The sequence below is a fragment of the Semicossyphus pulcher genome, unplaced genomic scaffold (assembly GCF_022749685.1).
Source record: "Semicossyphus pulcher isolate SPU_LCO1_2020_fin unplaced genomic scaffold, fSemPul1.0.p SCAF_4, whole genome shotgun sequence".
Classification (NCBI taxonomy): domain Eukaryota; kingdom Metazoa; phylum Chordata; class Actinopteri; order Labriformes; family Labridae; genus Semicossyphus; species Semicossyphus pulcher.
In genome coordinates this window covers 12,086,194-12,100,408 of record NW_027211715.1, presented here as the reverse complement: position 1 = coordinate 12,100,408, position 14,215 = coordinate 12,086,194, and the positions used below count along the sequence as shown (strand labels likewise).

General features: G+C 38.7%; 2 protein-coding genes across 3 annotated transcripts; one reads left to right on the top strand and one right to left on the bottom strand.

Moving 5' to 3' along the window:
• Positions 1–543: 543 nt before the first annotated feature.
• marchf2 (membrane-associated ring finger (C3HC4) 2) lies at positions 544–8,479 on the top strand. Of its 2 annotated transcripts, none has more exons than XM_069679356.1 (5): positions 544–805; positions 3,434–3,731; positions 3,999–4,194; positions 4,478–4,687; positions 4,891–8,479. In XM_069679356.1, exons 2-5 carry the CDS (start codon positions 3,550–3,552, stop codon positions 5,047–5,049), a joined length of 747 nt encoding a protein of 248 aa, XP_069535457.1. In that variant the 5' UTR covers positions 544–805; positions 3,434–3,549; the 3' UTR covers positions 5,050–8,479. The 2 variants fall into 2 exon arrangements, with proteins under 2 accessions (XP_069535457.1, XP_069535456.1); XM_069679355.1 differs by having other exon boundaries at positions 3,999–4,203.
• LOC138606877 (ras-related protein Rab-11B) lies at positions 6,854–12,256 on the bottom strand. Its single transcript, XM_069679357.1, has 5 exons — positions 12,143–12,256; positions 10,573–10,768; positions 10,269–10,462; positions 10,085–10,165; positions 6,854–9,936 (listed from the first exon to the last, which is right to left on the bottom strand). The coding sequence occupies exons 1-5, from the start codon at positions 12,180–12,182 to the stop codon at positions 9,791–9,793; spliced, it is 657 nt and encodes a 218-aa protein (XP_069535458.1). The 5' UTR covers positions 12,183–12,256; the 3' UTR covers positions 6,854–9,790.
• Between the last annotated feature and the right edge of the window lie 1,959 nt (positions 12,257–14,215).

Genomic DNA, 14,215 nt, shown 5'->3' with positions numbered 1-14,215 from the left:
TTCGCAATACTGCCTTGTGTATTTAGGGTAGGCTCCTTAAAATATTGGATACTTGGTTTTGGAACATAATTTAAACAAATATTGTCAATGTAAAGGTATTTGAGCGTAAAAATGTCATGGCATGTTTAATCAAACATTGTGTAAATTTATGTTAAGGGTTAAATTAAGTCGCCCTCGTGCTTTACAAGCGCTATTATTGAACGACATTTATTATTATTATATCATTGTAATTAATATATAAATCATTAAAATAATTATTTTAACGATACAGTTAAAATACCTGATATTTTCAGGACTGTTAAATATAATCTGTCAAAATCTCTTGACCAATTTGAAAGGGTTCTACTGAAATTTGCAGTATTTGTTTTTAATTGTAAACGTATAACAAAAAAACAATTAAGTCTTTGGGCTGTTGACTTCTTCTGGTCGTGTTGCGCATGTGATGTTTTCTGTGAACGCCCCTCCCTTTGGCAAGCTGTTGTTATTCACAATCACATTTTAGTCGGGATTGTGTTTGGCACTCGTCTGCCCTGTCTTCTCAGAGTAGGCAGACAGCTGATGATGAGCCTCTGGGGTATATTTAAAGCCCTGGGAAAGCGGAAGCCTGGCCTGCTGTGTGTTATCAGCTGAGGGCTGCAGGGTAGTACAGAGCAGAATAGTATATCATTAGCTAGCTAGTGGCACTGCGCTTTGTACAATGGTGTTAATTGTGACATAGCAACAGCTAAACATGGAAGGAAATAGGAGGTTATTAGGGCGGTAATGGTTGCTGCTGCCGGGAAACATCTGTAAGAAAGGGACAGGGGTGAGTTGACATTTTTAACTTTCAATTTAGTACTAGGCGAACGGCTAGCAGCTAACTGTAGCTACTGACAGCTAGCAACGACACAGCTGTAACGGGCACAAAATGAAATTTTTTTGCTGGACAATAACAATGGACTGCAAATGGATATTGATAAAAAAAGGCAGAAGATATAGCTTGGTGCACATATACTAAATATGTCACTAAAATAAGAATAAACACAGCTATTTTATGTCCCTGCGCAGTTTTAGAGTAATATTTTACAGACTACGGAAGCCGAGAGCTTCTGCGGCTGCAATTCGTTTTTAATGCCGTTATATTGAGATCACGAGGTAATTACTTCGTTATGACATGAAAACAGGGCTCATATCCTCATTAAATGTATTTCATTAAAATTAAGGGGAACTAAACCATGAGTTTCTGATTCGTGGGGTCACACCTGATTTCAGCTTTCAAGACCAATGTCATGACAGTGGGGATAAATCATAACTGACCAGTCTGTGTTAGACTTTGATTCAAAGTAAACTAATGCGTGATCAATAACGGTTGATGTGACATTTGACACTTGAGTCAGTTATCCAGACGGTATCTTTACATGCTGCCAATGGGACTCCTTAGCTATATCTGTCTAACATTTTAAGTAATAACTAGGTAAAGAGAAAACGACCCTTTGCTTTGTCTCAGTATCCGGTTTACATTTCAAACAACTAAACAGTTGTCGGTTTTCTCAAGATTAAGAAATTATTAACTACGTTCTTGGCTTCTTCACAAGTGTCTGGATAAAACAATAAGAGCTAGATGCACATGTTTGTCAACTAAAAGATCTGACAATATATTTGTCCTTTTGTTTACATAATATCACTAACCTAAAAAAAACAGCAGTATAATAAAATTAGTTGTCTTAGTTTTGGGGCTATCCTTTGTGTATCTGGGTCAGGGAATGTGCCTCTTAATCGGGCCACATTCCTTAATCAGTATGCTTAAATAATAATACCAAGCAGTAATATTGTACCAGTTTGCTATTGCATGAGTAAAGAGTTCATCAGGGACAGCTGTTATGAACTTCAGTTCAGGCCTTCCGGATTCACCAAACATTTGTACACAGTTCACCCAGGGAATATTTTATGATTGGAATTGCAAAATATTCAGCATGACAAAAGTTATGGAAAGTTTGCATCTGATCAAGCATATACATAAAAAGAGAAGTAGAAATGTTAAAAATAAGTAATGGGGAATGTTTAGAGTGTTTTATATAGTTTAAACATCAAGATAGAGCATTTCCTTCACATATGTAGTAATTGTTGAATTTTTGTGGATCTAATTAGAACAGATGCTATTTTGCCAAACACCTGTAATTACAGTGCTTCTGTAAGACAAGGTTTTAAAATGAGATTGCAAATTGTATTAATTATTTGAGATAGAATAAAGACTCAAAATCCATTGAATTACCCAAGAATCTCTGCACCATCTGCCACTTTAAACCTCCTGTGTAAAAACAACACAACAACAACAACAGCGTTTAGCACATAGGATTACATAACTACATATACTGTGTTTTATAGGTTTGGGTGTAATGCTATGATTTAGCAGTGATGTGTACACAGCTACAGTTCCTGAGCCTATGAAAAATAATGACCACTATTTACCTATGACCAATGCTCAGATATCAATGATCAATGTGCAGCCACTGTTTTGTGTCATATAAAATATGTTTGAGTGTAAAAGTCAACCTATTTGAATGTAGTTGAGCCACCAAAACTTAAACAGAGATAGAGACCAGTCATTCTTTAAGTGGTGAGACTTCATTCTTTAAGTGGTAAGACTTCATTCTTACACATAAATCAGACATAATGTTTGGTTTCAATTCCAGTATCATATAATAATTCAAATCAAAACTAACACATTTCTCTTAGTAATAACCATTTGTCATGCTGTGTTACTGGACAGAATAACTCCCATCAGTGAGGCAAATGTACTATCAGGCTGTAGCAAATTCAGCAGACCGTCTATTATCTTTAGAGAGGAGTTATCTGAGGGGAGACAGCTGTTTATCTGTCTGCTGCACATCACACGCAATGCCACTTTTGCTTTTAAAATGGATCAGCAGCTTTTGGCAAATTGGCCCACCTCCAAAGTGACAGCTTCCAAGTTAATGAAAAAAATGTCTTTGTAGATAACCTTAATTACTCTCACATGAAAGGAAATGACTGGTACATAGAGCACACAGATGAGCACTGTTATAACATACGGCTTAGTGTACCTAGAACTAGACTTTATTAACAATATAATTTTGTACAATACCCTTGATAATATTACTGTTGGATACAACTAGTATTGCTTTCATATTTTATATAATCTTAATCATGTTGTACAGTGAAACAGAATACTGTTATATTTAGCTGTAATGTACATTTAGGGAACAAGAACACATTGAAACTTATTTGTTAATTATTTTAGTAGAAATCAAAAAGTGGAAAAATAAATTTATTGGCTTTAAAAAAAATTGTGTTCATTAAATCAAAATAACTCAAAACCCCATGTAAGCACAGTACATCAGTAAAAGTACTTCCCTCCACTGCTGATATTAATGTGAAAGACTTACTCTAAATCTATCTCTTTCTCCGTTTGTAGAATTGAACCATTCCCAATCTGTGAAGTTTGTACTTCCTGTGTCCAAGTCGACCATCACCTCTGACCTTTTGCATACTCACCTTCACTTCTACGGCCAGTGTCAGGTGACTGTAACCATGACCACAGGAGGTTGTTGTCACCTGCCTGGCTCTCTGTGTGACTGTGCGAGCAGCACTGGTCTGTGGAAGAGCATGGAGGAGGCAGGTGGAGATGGGTGCCAGGCGCTCTACGTCACCCAGGTCACAGCCATAGATGGACAGTTGCTCTCGTCTGTGCTCAAACCTGTGAGCACACAAATGTAAGTACCTTGTCTGGGAAGAGGTCCTGTGGGGCAAATAAGCATGAACAGAAACTTAGAGGACATCACATCACTGTGTTGTAACAGCAGCCTTCTTCATTGTGTAGCCAATTTTACAGCAGACATTTTGACTTTTCAAAGCTGAAAAAGCACAGATGTTACCAATAACAGTAATGATGACTGTTCTTTTAAAGTAACAGTGTGACAGGGAACCAGCATGCACTGTATAAGGACCATATATCTTACATATGTTTGATTCTGACTCAGTGATGGTCCCATCTGCCGTATTTGCCACGAAGGAGGCAACAGCGAGAGTCTCCTTTCTCCCTGCGACTGCACAGGCACCCTTGGCACAGTGCACAAGAGCTGCTTGGAGAAGTGGCTGTCATCTTCCAACACCAGCTACTGTGAGCTCTGCCACACAGAGTTCAGCATTGAGCGCCGTCCGAGGCCTCTCACAGAGGTAACAAAGGTCAATGCCCTTTGCCTTGTCTGCATCAATCCTTTTGTCTTTATTCTACTTGGTTGGACTGCTGTTTGTGAATGATTGTGCTTATATACATGTGTGAAGAAGCTTTTTAAACCATCTTTCTGCTTGCTTGCTTGCTTGCTTGCTATTTATTATAGCCTGTTGGGGTTTTTTTTTGATTGACTAACGTTTTCTACTCCACCCTTCTACCTCTCCCTTGCCCTTCTTTTCCATGCACTGCTCTCTATTTCTTGGTCTCCTACTTCTTCTTCCACAGTGGCTACGGGACCCGGGCCCTCGTAATGAGAAGAGTACACTGTTCTGTGACATGGTGTGCTTCCTGTTTATCACACCCTTAGCAGCCATTTCGGGCTGGCTCTGCCTGAGAGGGGCACAGGACCATCTCCAGCTGGGGAGCTGGCTGCAGGCCGTGGGCCTCATAGCCCTCACCATTGCCCTGTTCACCATCTATGTTCTGTGGACACTGGTAAAGATTAATTCTCATATAGATTAGACTTAAGCAAACTTGTAATGCACAGTGCTTTGTGTTTTAAAATTGGCAACAAATGTGCCTTTAATGTAAATTTAAAGGTCTGCTATGGAGTTTATTCAGCCTGATAACCAACTAAAAAGTGTTGGCATATAATTGACCTCCTATATCCATCTTCTCCTCCCTGCTTGTCTGTATAGGTGTCTTTCCGCTACCACTGTCAGCTGTACTCTGAGTGGAGAAGAACAAATCAAAAAGTACGTCTGCTCATTCCTGAAGCCAAGGAGTCTAACTCTTCCCAGCATTCCTTGCTCTCTACCAAACTGATGAAGAAGTCTGCCAATGAGAGTATAGTATGAGAGCAAATGCAGATGGTTCGTGATTAAGGTATCTTTTTTGTGCGGGGGCTGATTGTCGACGCAACAAACCTGCCAGCTGGCCTTTAAAGAAGCATTTTTTTGTTTCTTTTTGAAAAAAAAAGAAGTTCTTTGTCCCATCAGTACTTGATTCACATCACATTTTTTATTTGTCCTTCTGTGAATGCAGAAATAGGCCCATTTAAATGGAGTCTGTCTGTCAACACGCTGGGTGTTGACCAAACTTATGCAAAGGCACTGAAGAATGAGACCGCACATGGAAAGTACAGAGACATTTACAGGGACGTGGAAGCAGCCTCATCATCATGGATGCAATGATAACAGTGACAGCAGAATAAGATGTGACCAAACTGACTTGTTTAGGGGACTGTGAAGAGTTTTAATGATTTTTTTTGTCGGTTTCAACAACTCATTGATGATCCTTAGATCATCGCAGAGTGTTGCAGGTCTATTGGAAATGCTAGATACATGTCATATCTGGCCATGGCCTTACCTGCACAACATCCCCCATTTATGAGCTCTTTCAAGCAATTAATATGTGATCCCATGTGAGTCTGTGAAGGGTTTTATATTTCACAATCCAGATACCAATATGCTGTCTGAGATGAAACTTTAATTTTAGCACAACCCTATTGGACTTCTTTCAAGGTGTGTTTTGCCTAATCTGTTTTTACATCTGATGCAAGAATTGGTGGCAGCATAGCATTAGTAAAGCCAGAGATTGTGCAATAAAAACACTGTGGACATTGAGGTCTTCAGACTACATACCGAGGCCTCTACCAACATGCACAGTTATGCATGCAAGCACTGTTAATAATTTTTGGAGTTTTTTATTGTTAGTTTTTTCTTAAACTCTTTCTTTACCACTAAAGAATGAACAGATTAACTATTCCTACTGAAGTAGGGTTTAACAGTGTCCTCATAGAGGTTCTTGTATCATCAGCACTTAGCAAGTTGGTCTGCTAAAGATCTCTGTCTGTTAGAATGGCTTTTAGAGGAACATTTTCAGTATTGTTGAGTGGATGATGCAGTGTACTAAAGCCTCCTTCTTAATGCCTGTTAAAGTACTTAATTATAGCTGTTTTGTTTTTATTTGAAGCAGCACATGTTGCTGTATGTATGTTGTTTCCAAAATCATGGAAACAGGAACATCCTGTGAGCATTCTGTCATTCAAGTCATGGTCAAACTTCAGCTTTTCTGATCTGATGGGGAAAAAAACCTAAGTGCTGGTGTGAAGTGCATCTGCCAGTCTAATGTAAATGTTATCCACAAACAATAACTTTAATGGTGGGTAAATTATGCAAGCACCACTAAGGCTTAAGCTGAGTTTGCTTTATTTCTCAAGGAAGCCCCTAGATGTTCTCAAGCTTCTCTAAGTCCATTTGTTGGATATCACATTTTTGGGTTACTGACTTTGCCTTCATCAAGTGGTAAAGTTGTTGACCAGACTCAATGGAGACTGGCTGTATTGGCTATTTTGTGAAGTAAGGAGAATTCACTTATCTCTATTGTGTATAAAGAGAGAAGTGTCACTTACTGCAGCTTTTAATCCAACCAGTCAGAAAACACAAAGCACAGTGTCTGCCTGGTTTCCAGATCTACAGGTCTTGACATGTTTCAGTTTGTTACCGGGGACACGGTTAATTGCCACTTTAAGTAACTGTGGCCTGTTCACAGGGAGATAAGCCTAAGAAACTCCAACAGCACAAAGTGTTGAGAACAACTTTATTGTTAAAACCAACGAAAACATTGACTTTAAGAATACAAAATGTTTTTTCTTTTGGGGGGTAATGCAGGTGTTAAGCCTATTGTTCAGTATTATTGTGCTGATCTTACTATTTAAAGTGTCTCTTTATAATCTTTATAAATGTGCAATTCTGTGGGGTGCATAAAAATAACATTGGTTGTACTACACGGGTAACATTGAAATTGAAAGCAAAGAGGCTTGTTGAAACTAGTATTCAGATGGACTACTTGGTTGATTAGAAATTTGATTACTGGATTTTTGAGCAAGTTCCTCTTTATTCAGTGGAGTAACATTTATATGTATATTTTTTACGAGTGATGATACTTCCTTTCTTCCGATGTGCTCTTCTCTAACATTGACTAGATGTCAATCTTATGGCATGGATCACCTTTAGCAGAGGCCTCCGGTATTAACAAATTGTATACAGTACATCACAAATGGTGTGAAGTTGCCAAAAGTCTGGATTTTATGCACATTTGTATTATTAATGTTCCTGATACCGTTTTTAAAAATACTTCTATACTTTATAACAATCAGGCTTGAACACTATTTTACTTTAAGCTCAGTCACGAAGAGGTGGTTTCTTGTGTTGCAAAATGTGGAAATAGCCATTTATTAGATCTCCTTTTCAGAACACATTCTGGTTTTGGCTGTCAGGAAAATTCACTATTATTCTTTTCCTCTTTTTTCCCACTCAATTTTCATGTTACAGAAACTTTGTGAACTCAAATTACATTCCAACTTTTATGGGATTGTTAAAAAACATTAGTCATAGGAGCAGGGTGCATTCAGTAGTGCTGTAAGTGTTGAGCAAACATCTTTTTGTCATATATTTCAGTGGCCATAAAAGCTGCATCTGTACCCTGGCCTTTTGTCTGCTCTAACGTTACACTCTGAGCTCCCGGTGGGTTGCCCCACATACTGACCCAGTTAATCGTTTGTTTGTGTTTTGAACTGGTCTCAGAACAAAGGATTATATCCGGCAGTACTACGATACACCCTGGGCGCCTGTACAGGCTTACGAGTCATTTGATCATCCATGTGTTTACTGTTTATCATGAATGAGGCTTTACTTCAAGTGTTGGGATCTATTTGGGCACTGATGTGAAGCAGTCTAAAGAGATGAGGAACAGCTTTTCAAAACTGCTTTCCTATGAGAAACGACTGAATCTGTCAGTGCAGATGTCTGGCTTGTGCAGCCACTGAACACTATGATAGTTGATACTTGAGTAATGGAAGTCTGTACAAAGTTTCCACCAACTTATGCAACACTGCTCCTCTGCCTCTTCGTGTCAGAGTAATCAAAGCTACATGAAACAGATCCTCATGTTTCCAAAGAGTTTGTCAGTGTCATTACACTTATTTAATTTAGCTTCCACAATCCACATGCAGAAATTAAATTTCTGTTGTTTATTACACAAATAAACATGTTAATGTTACTTATGTTGTGGTATGTTGTATAACAATTTTGTAATCTTTTCATTCCACGTCTTTCTTTGGAGGGTCGGCATGTTAATATGTATTATTTGTAATTTATGCTGCAATTCTTCAGCATTCACATTTTAAAATACAATGTTTATGGTGTGCTGTGTGTCTTCACCAAAAAACTGGTACCTGCAATCAGCCAAGAAAGTTTTGCAAAGCAAATAAAATATTGGGATAAATTCTGGGTGAACTTTTATTTTTAGATGGTTTGTTTTCTTGTTTCGATAGATGTTAGTAATAATTCAACGTGGATGATATGTCTGTTTACAGATCATGCTTAGTTCAGGCAGGATGAGATGTTATTACTGTAAGTCTGTTTGTGACCACAGCTGTAAGCAGCCATTAATCCTGATGAAAAACAACTGCCTGAGTCAAGTTTTGTTACTGTGGAGAGGCACAGCATCTCCTTGTCCCATCCACAGCATTTAGAAAATATAAGCAGCTTAGTTGGAAAAACACTAGTTCAAAAATATTTCTGGGAAGCCTTTTTGAACAAACAGCCAGTCACTGCTCCACATGAAGAAACAAAAGACAGTAAAAATGTTTCAATGTTTTCAGTGTTAAGTATTTCACAAAAGTACCTTAAGCAACAGTTTTTATTTAACATATTTGACTTATTGTGTGTTGGCCACTAGGATGTAGACACTGACTAACTGCTACAACAGAGATTTAAACCTTTACTGAATTATATATAACCTTACATTTGCTTCCCTGTTATTGGCACTGAAAAAATAACACTCACATAGTTGAGCAGAAATATAAAGTACCATAAAATTTAGGATATTCAAGTAAAGTACAAGAATTTAAAAATTGTATTCAGCAACTTGATGACCCAGGATCTGAGCCAAGATCCAAGACCTTATCTTTCTTAAAATGGAAATTTCAGTAAGAAGATATAAATTTACCAAACTACTTTTGTTGAGCATTTTATTGTAAATTTAAACAGTTCTTAAATTTAAAGTAAAACAATGAAAACTTAAGCCAAATATTCTTCAATAAATACATAATGAGGACATTTTTGGCATGATAACTTATCAGATGTAAGAAGTTAGCAGAACCACATTGTTGACCATATAATACTGCTTCACCAGGTTGGAGTAACTGCCTGTAGTTCCTTTACACAGCACCATCTAGTGGTAACCATTGAAATGTATTTCACAACCTCACTGTACATGACAGAGTTTCAGTTCAGCTGAGTTCAAACAACTTCACAGGCTTCATTAAGACAGCAGCCACTGTCTTGTTCCTTCACCTTCACATTGACTCCATGAACAGCTCGACTGACCAAGTGACATAAAGGCTTCTTGAAGTTTTCTTTCATGGCAGAAGAGAAGAGCACAAGTGAGTTCAAATGTCCTATATCAAACAGAACAAAAGGCATAAAGGAGAGAGTGACAGGGACTTGGCCCTGAATGGGGCAACAAAAAAGTGCACAGGTAATGTCGGGGTTGATGTGGAGAGGTGGAGGGTGAGTGTCATGGAGTTTATGGTCACAGGCTCTGGCAGCACTGCAGTTTGTTGCCCTTCTGCCCATCAGTGGTTGGGGGGACACTTATGTCCACAACATTGTTGCCCGGAGACTCATCATGTGCAGATCTGTCAGCTATTTGCTTCTGTGACACAATGCGGTAGATTTCTGTGGAGGGAGTTTAAAGAAAACACTGTGATGTTTGTTTTAAACTTATTTTAAGTGGACTGATTTCTCTTCATAAATATTTCAATTGATATATAAGCAACATTGATCAGACATCACATGAGATGCTGCAGGGTCTTGTTCTTCCTACCTGTTAAAATATTCTTGAATGCTTCTTCTACATTTGTGGAGTCCAACGCTGAAGTCTCAATGAATGAGAGGGTGTTCTTTTCTGATGTTGGAAGAGAACAAAAATACATTGGTACACAGTAGGGTGTTTAACAGATTATAAAGCATGCTTGACTTGCCTTATTACCACAGCACTTAGTTGTTACCTGCAAAGGCTCGAGCTTCATCAGTGGGCACTGCCCTGAGGTGGCGAAGGTCACTCTTGTTTCCCACCAGCATGATGACGATGTTGTTGTCAGCGTGGTCCCTGAGCTCCTTCAGCCAGCGCTCAACGTTCTCATATGTCAGGTGCTTGGCAATGTCGTAGACTAGGAGAGCCCCAACTGCCCCTCGGTAATACCTGGTGACAAAATATACCAGTTAACAACCAAAATACAATAACTATAACTGTATTAGTCCAGTACTATATATGCAACACACACTATTTTACACAATACAAATAATACTCACGCTGAGGTGATAGCTCTGTAGCGTTCCTGTCCAGCTGTGTCCCAAATTTGGGCCTTTATCGTTTTGCCATCCACCTGGATGCTGCGGGTGGCGAACTCCACCCCAATGGTGCTCTTGCTCTCCAAGTTAAACTCATTTCTTGTGAATCGGGACAGCAGGTTACTCTTCCCAACTCCAGAGTCACCGATTAGGACAACTGTAACAAAAACAAACATTACCTTTTAAACACTTTCCAAGTCAGTAATTAGGTGAAAATATTTCACTTTACCCAGCTTTACTTCAAACTGCCTCATCTATTGCTCCTGCAGTGTTACTGAGAGTTACATAAAATGCACTAAACAACTTATATTGTAAAATATACTATGGTCAGGTTATAATTCAATCATGGCCATGTCATTAATAGTGAAAGTGCTGACTTCTTTTGCTGCTGTCTTCCTGTGCTAAGAAAACCTTATCAGACTTTGCACTGCTGGGACTCGTGCAGTAAGAAGCTGCCAAAAACTCTCTGCTCTCTGGGATATCTGACTCAACAGTTTTTCAAGGCCTCTGTGTCGCTGTGACGAGTCATCACTTTATCCTATCAATTTCCAGCAGCCAACCTAGACCTGGGCCTTTTTCATTACCTGAACTTTATACTCTATACTGTATTTCTCTTTCCTCTTCAGTAAACTCCCATATCTATGAACTCCCTGCATCCAAACAATTTCAGAGACACCGATGACACTTGTAGGACTTTGAATCAAGATTCAAAGTTACAAAAATAGGTTTATTGGCCCTTCACACAGCTTAAATGAATACTCAGGCCCTCGTGTTTTGACACAATAACAAGATGATTCTCATTCAAAAAATGACACTTAAACTCGAATGGCCAGAACAGCAACTTCTTATCATGACTTCAAGGTGTAAAAGGACCATGTGACCGGTGACTCAGTTGTCCAGTCAGGTCAATCTATAGTTCCTGGTATGAAAATATATTCTGAGTCATCACAGGAAAAGTACAGATTACCTGAAGCAGCTACCTAACAGTAAATCAAAGCAACAAACTCTTGTTTCCTTTTTTCAAGTTATCCGTTTTCATAAGATAATCTTTAGAGAGCAGGCTATTGTGGTGCTCTTGGGTGGATTGTTAAGTTTTAACGTGTGTTTAAAGGTAAAGCCAACTTCTTCTAGATGACAATAAAACTGAATTGCATTATTGTAAATGTAGGCGCTCCACCCGTTAGACTTGCTAACGCCAGTAACCTAGCCTGTGAGGCTAACTCACCATACGCCCTACTTTCTGTAAAATCCAAATAATTTGCAGCAAAGCCCGACACAAGTAAAAGCAGAAACAAAATTTCGTATACGGGAAGCAGTATTGTTAATTAGAAATGATGAGTAAGAAAACACGCTTTCTACTCTCTAGCTAAGAAAACAGTCTGGCTAGCTACAGTTAGCTGCCACCACCAGCTGATATTAAACCTGAACACTGACGTTACACAGTTAGCACACATGCTAACCAAAGCCTAGCAAGTTTCTTTGCTAGGTACCATAAACCAGGTTATCTAAAAACAGTTTCCTTTGCGCTCACCTTTGAACAAGAAATCATATTCGTCGTCTCTGTTCCCCATTGTTTGATACAATCACCTTTCTGTGATTGCGGTGATGACAGAAAATACTTTCCCAACCCTGACCAGGGTGCTGTGCCAAGATGACAGAAGACAATGCGCACATTGCGTAGGAAGAGCAGAGCCCCTGGCAGAGTTGCGTTACACGATCACGTGACTTACAGGTACTGTGCAGACTTGTGGCTGCCCACCGAGAATTGCATACATACCAGGTAAACCCAAGTGTATTTGTTTTGGAGAGGAGACGTCTTTAAATAATTCAGGTCCTGTTAATAACCTGGTGACCAATAAAGGTAATTTTAAGATATAATTTGGTAAATTTACAGCCGGCCAGCATTTTACTTCTGCAATGAGTAAAGTAAAGCCCTAAAAAAAGTAAAACTCAAATAAAGAACTGCTAGAACTGCATAAATAACATACACATAGGCCTATGTATTATATATTACATCAGGAAGAGGGAACAATTGACAGGTTCACTCAATCTATTGTGATTTCTCCAAAAAGGGAAGTGAGAGTCAGAAGTTAGGCACTGAAGTAACTTCTCAATAATTGTTGACTTTACATGATTGTAGGTGCTGCTATTAAGCTAGCATGCAATGCTTGTGTGATCCCATGTCATATTTTTATATGATACAGACACAGAAGACAGCAGTAAATCATTTAGAAAGAGAGGAGGGAGGGACAGCAGCAGATCATCAAATATGACTAGTGAAGACATTACACTGTCTATTGTGTCAGAAAATGAAGTAAAGGTAGGTATTTCAAATGAAAAAATACCAAAATAGCAACAAAATAGAGTCGGACCCCTCTATCAAGCCCTTAAAGCCCCTAAATTACAAGTACAGTACAAAAAAACTGTGCTGTGTGGCACAAACTGCCATTTGACAATTAGTAGGTTTAATTTTGTAACATTTTATATTTTAAACCTACCATGGAGACATGTTAAACTATTCAGCTATCACTAAGAGTTATGTGGTAACTTATCACTGTGGTCACTGGGCAGTAGCCTACTGATCAGAGATGTGGACTTGAGTCATACTGACTGGGACCCGAGTAAACTCGAGTATCTGTCAACAGTCACTGTTTTGATGACTTGCAACTTGACTTGACAAAAAATAAATGACTTGAGACTCGACTTGGACATGCAAATGAATGACATGAGACTTAACCTGACTTGAGGCGTGATGACTCCGATGACTTGCGTGTGTTCATTATTTTGAATCTTGTTCTGTAAAATATAAATTGATATAATTCAATGTTGTCAAGTATGTATGCAGCGCAAACTGGGAATCATGATTCGACAACTCAAAAAGCTCCCCGGTATGTGATTGTCATGACTGGATGACTGGCTGTCAGTCAAACTCACTATGGCAACACACAACATCAAAGACCCCCACTACCTGATGTTTTTTCCCCAAAGAGAAGCCTCATCAGCCATACTCATTACTACTCAATACTGTCTCCGACCAGACCATCATCATTGCTGCGTCAGTGCCAAGATAATACAGATACAATTCATTGTCATACTTTTTGAACGGGTTATATAAATTGGCCAATAATATCATTATTAGACGGGCCACTAATACCTTGTCTTTTCTCTTTATAAAGACCGGATACTACAGGTAAGAGTGCTGTATCTTGGATGGAAAAAGGGGACTTGACTTGCCTTAACTAAGGACTCGACTTGACATAACCTGTGACTTGACTTGACTTGCCCAAGATAAAATGATTTTGAGACTTGCTTGAGACTTGGACCAAATTACTTGAGACTCACTTGGGACTTGAGCAAAGATGACTTGGTCACAACACTGCTACTGATATTTGTGAGGGGGCACCAAATCCTTATCTCAGTATAGAGTAACACAACACAATTCCACAGCAACACATTCTACATCCCAACATGTTTCCATACAAATATATATACGCAACTCTATAAAACACATTGCAGAATAAGTGTATTGTGCTGCATTAGTTTTAGTAAGTGTAAATTGACTTTAAGTGTGTTTAATAGCTGGATAAAACCTAAATTATTTCCC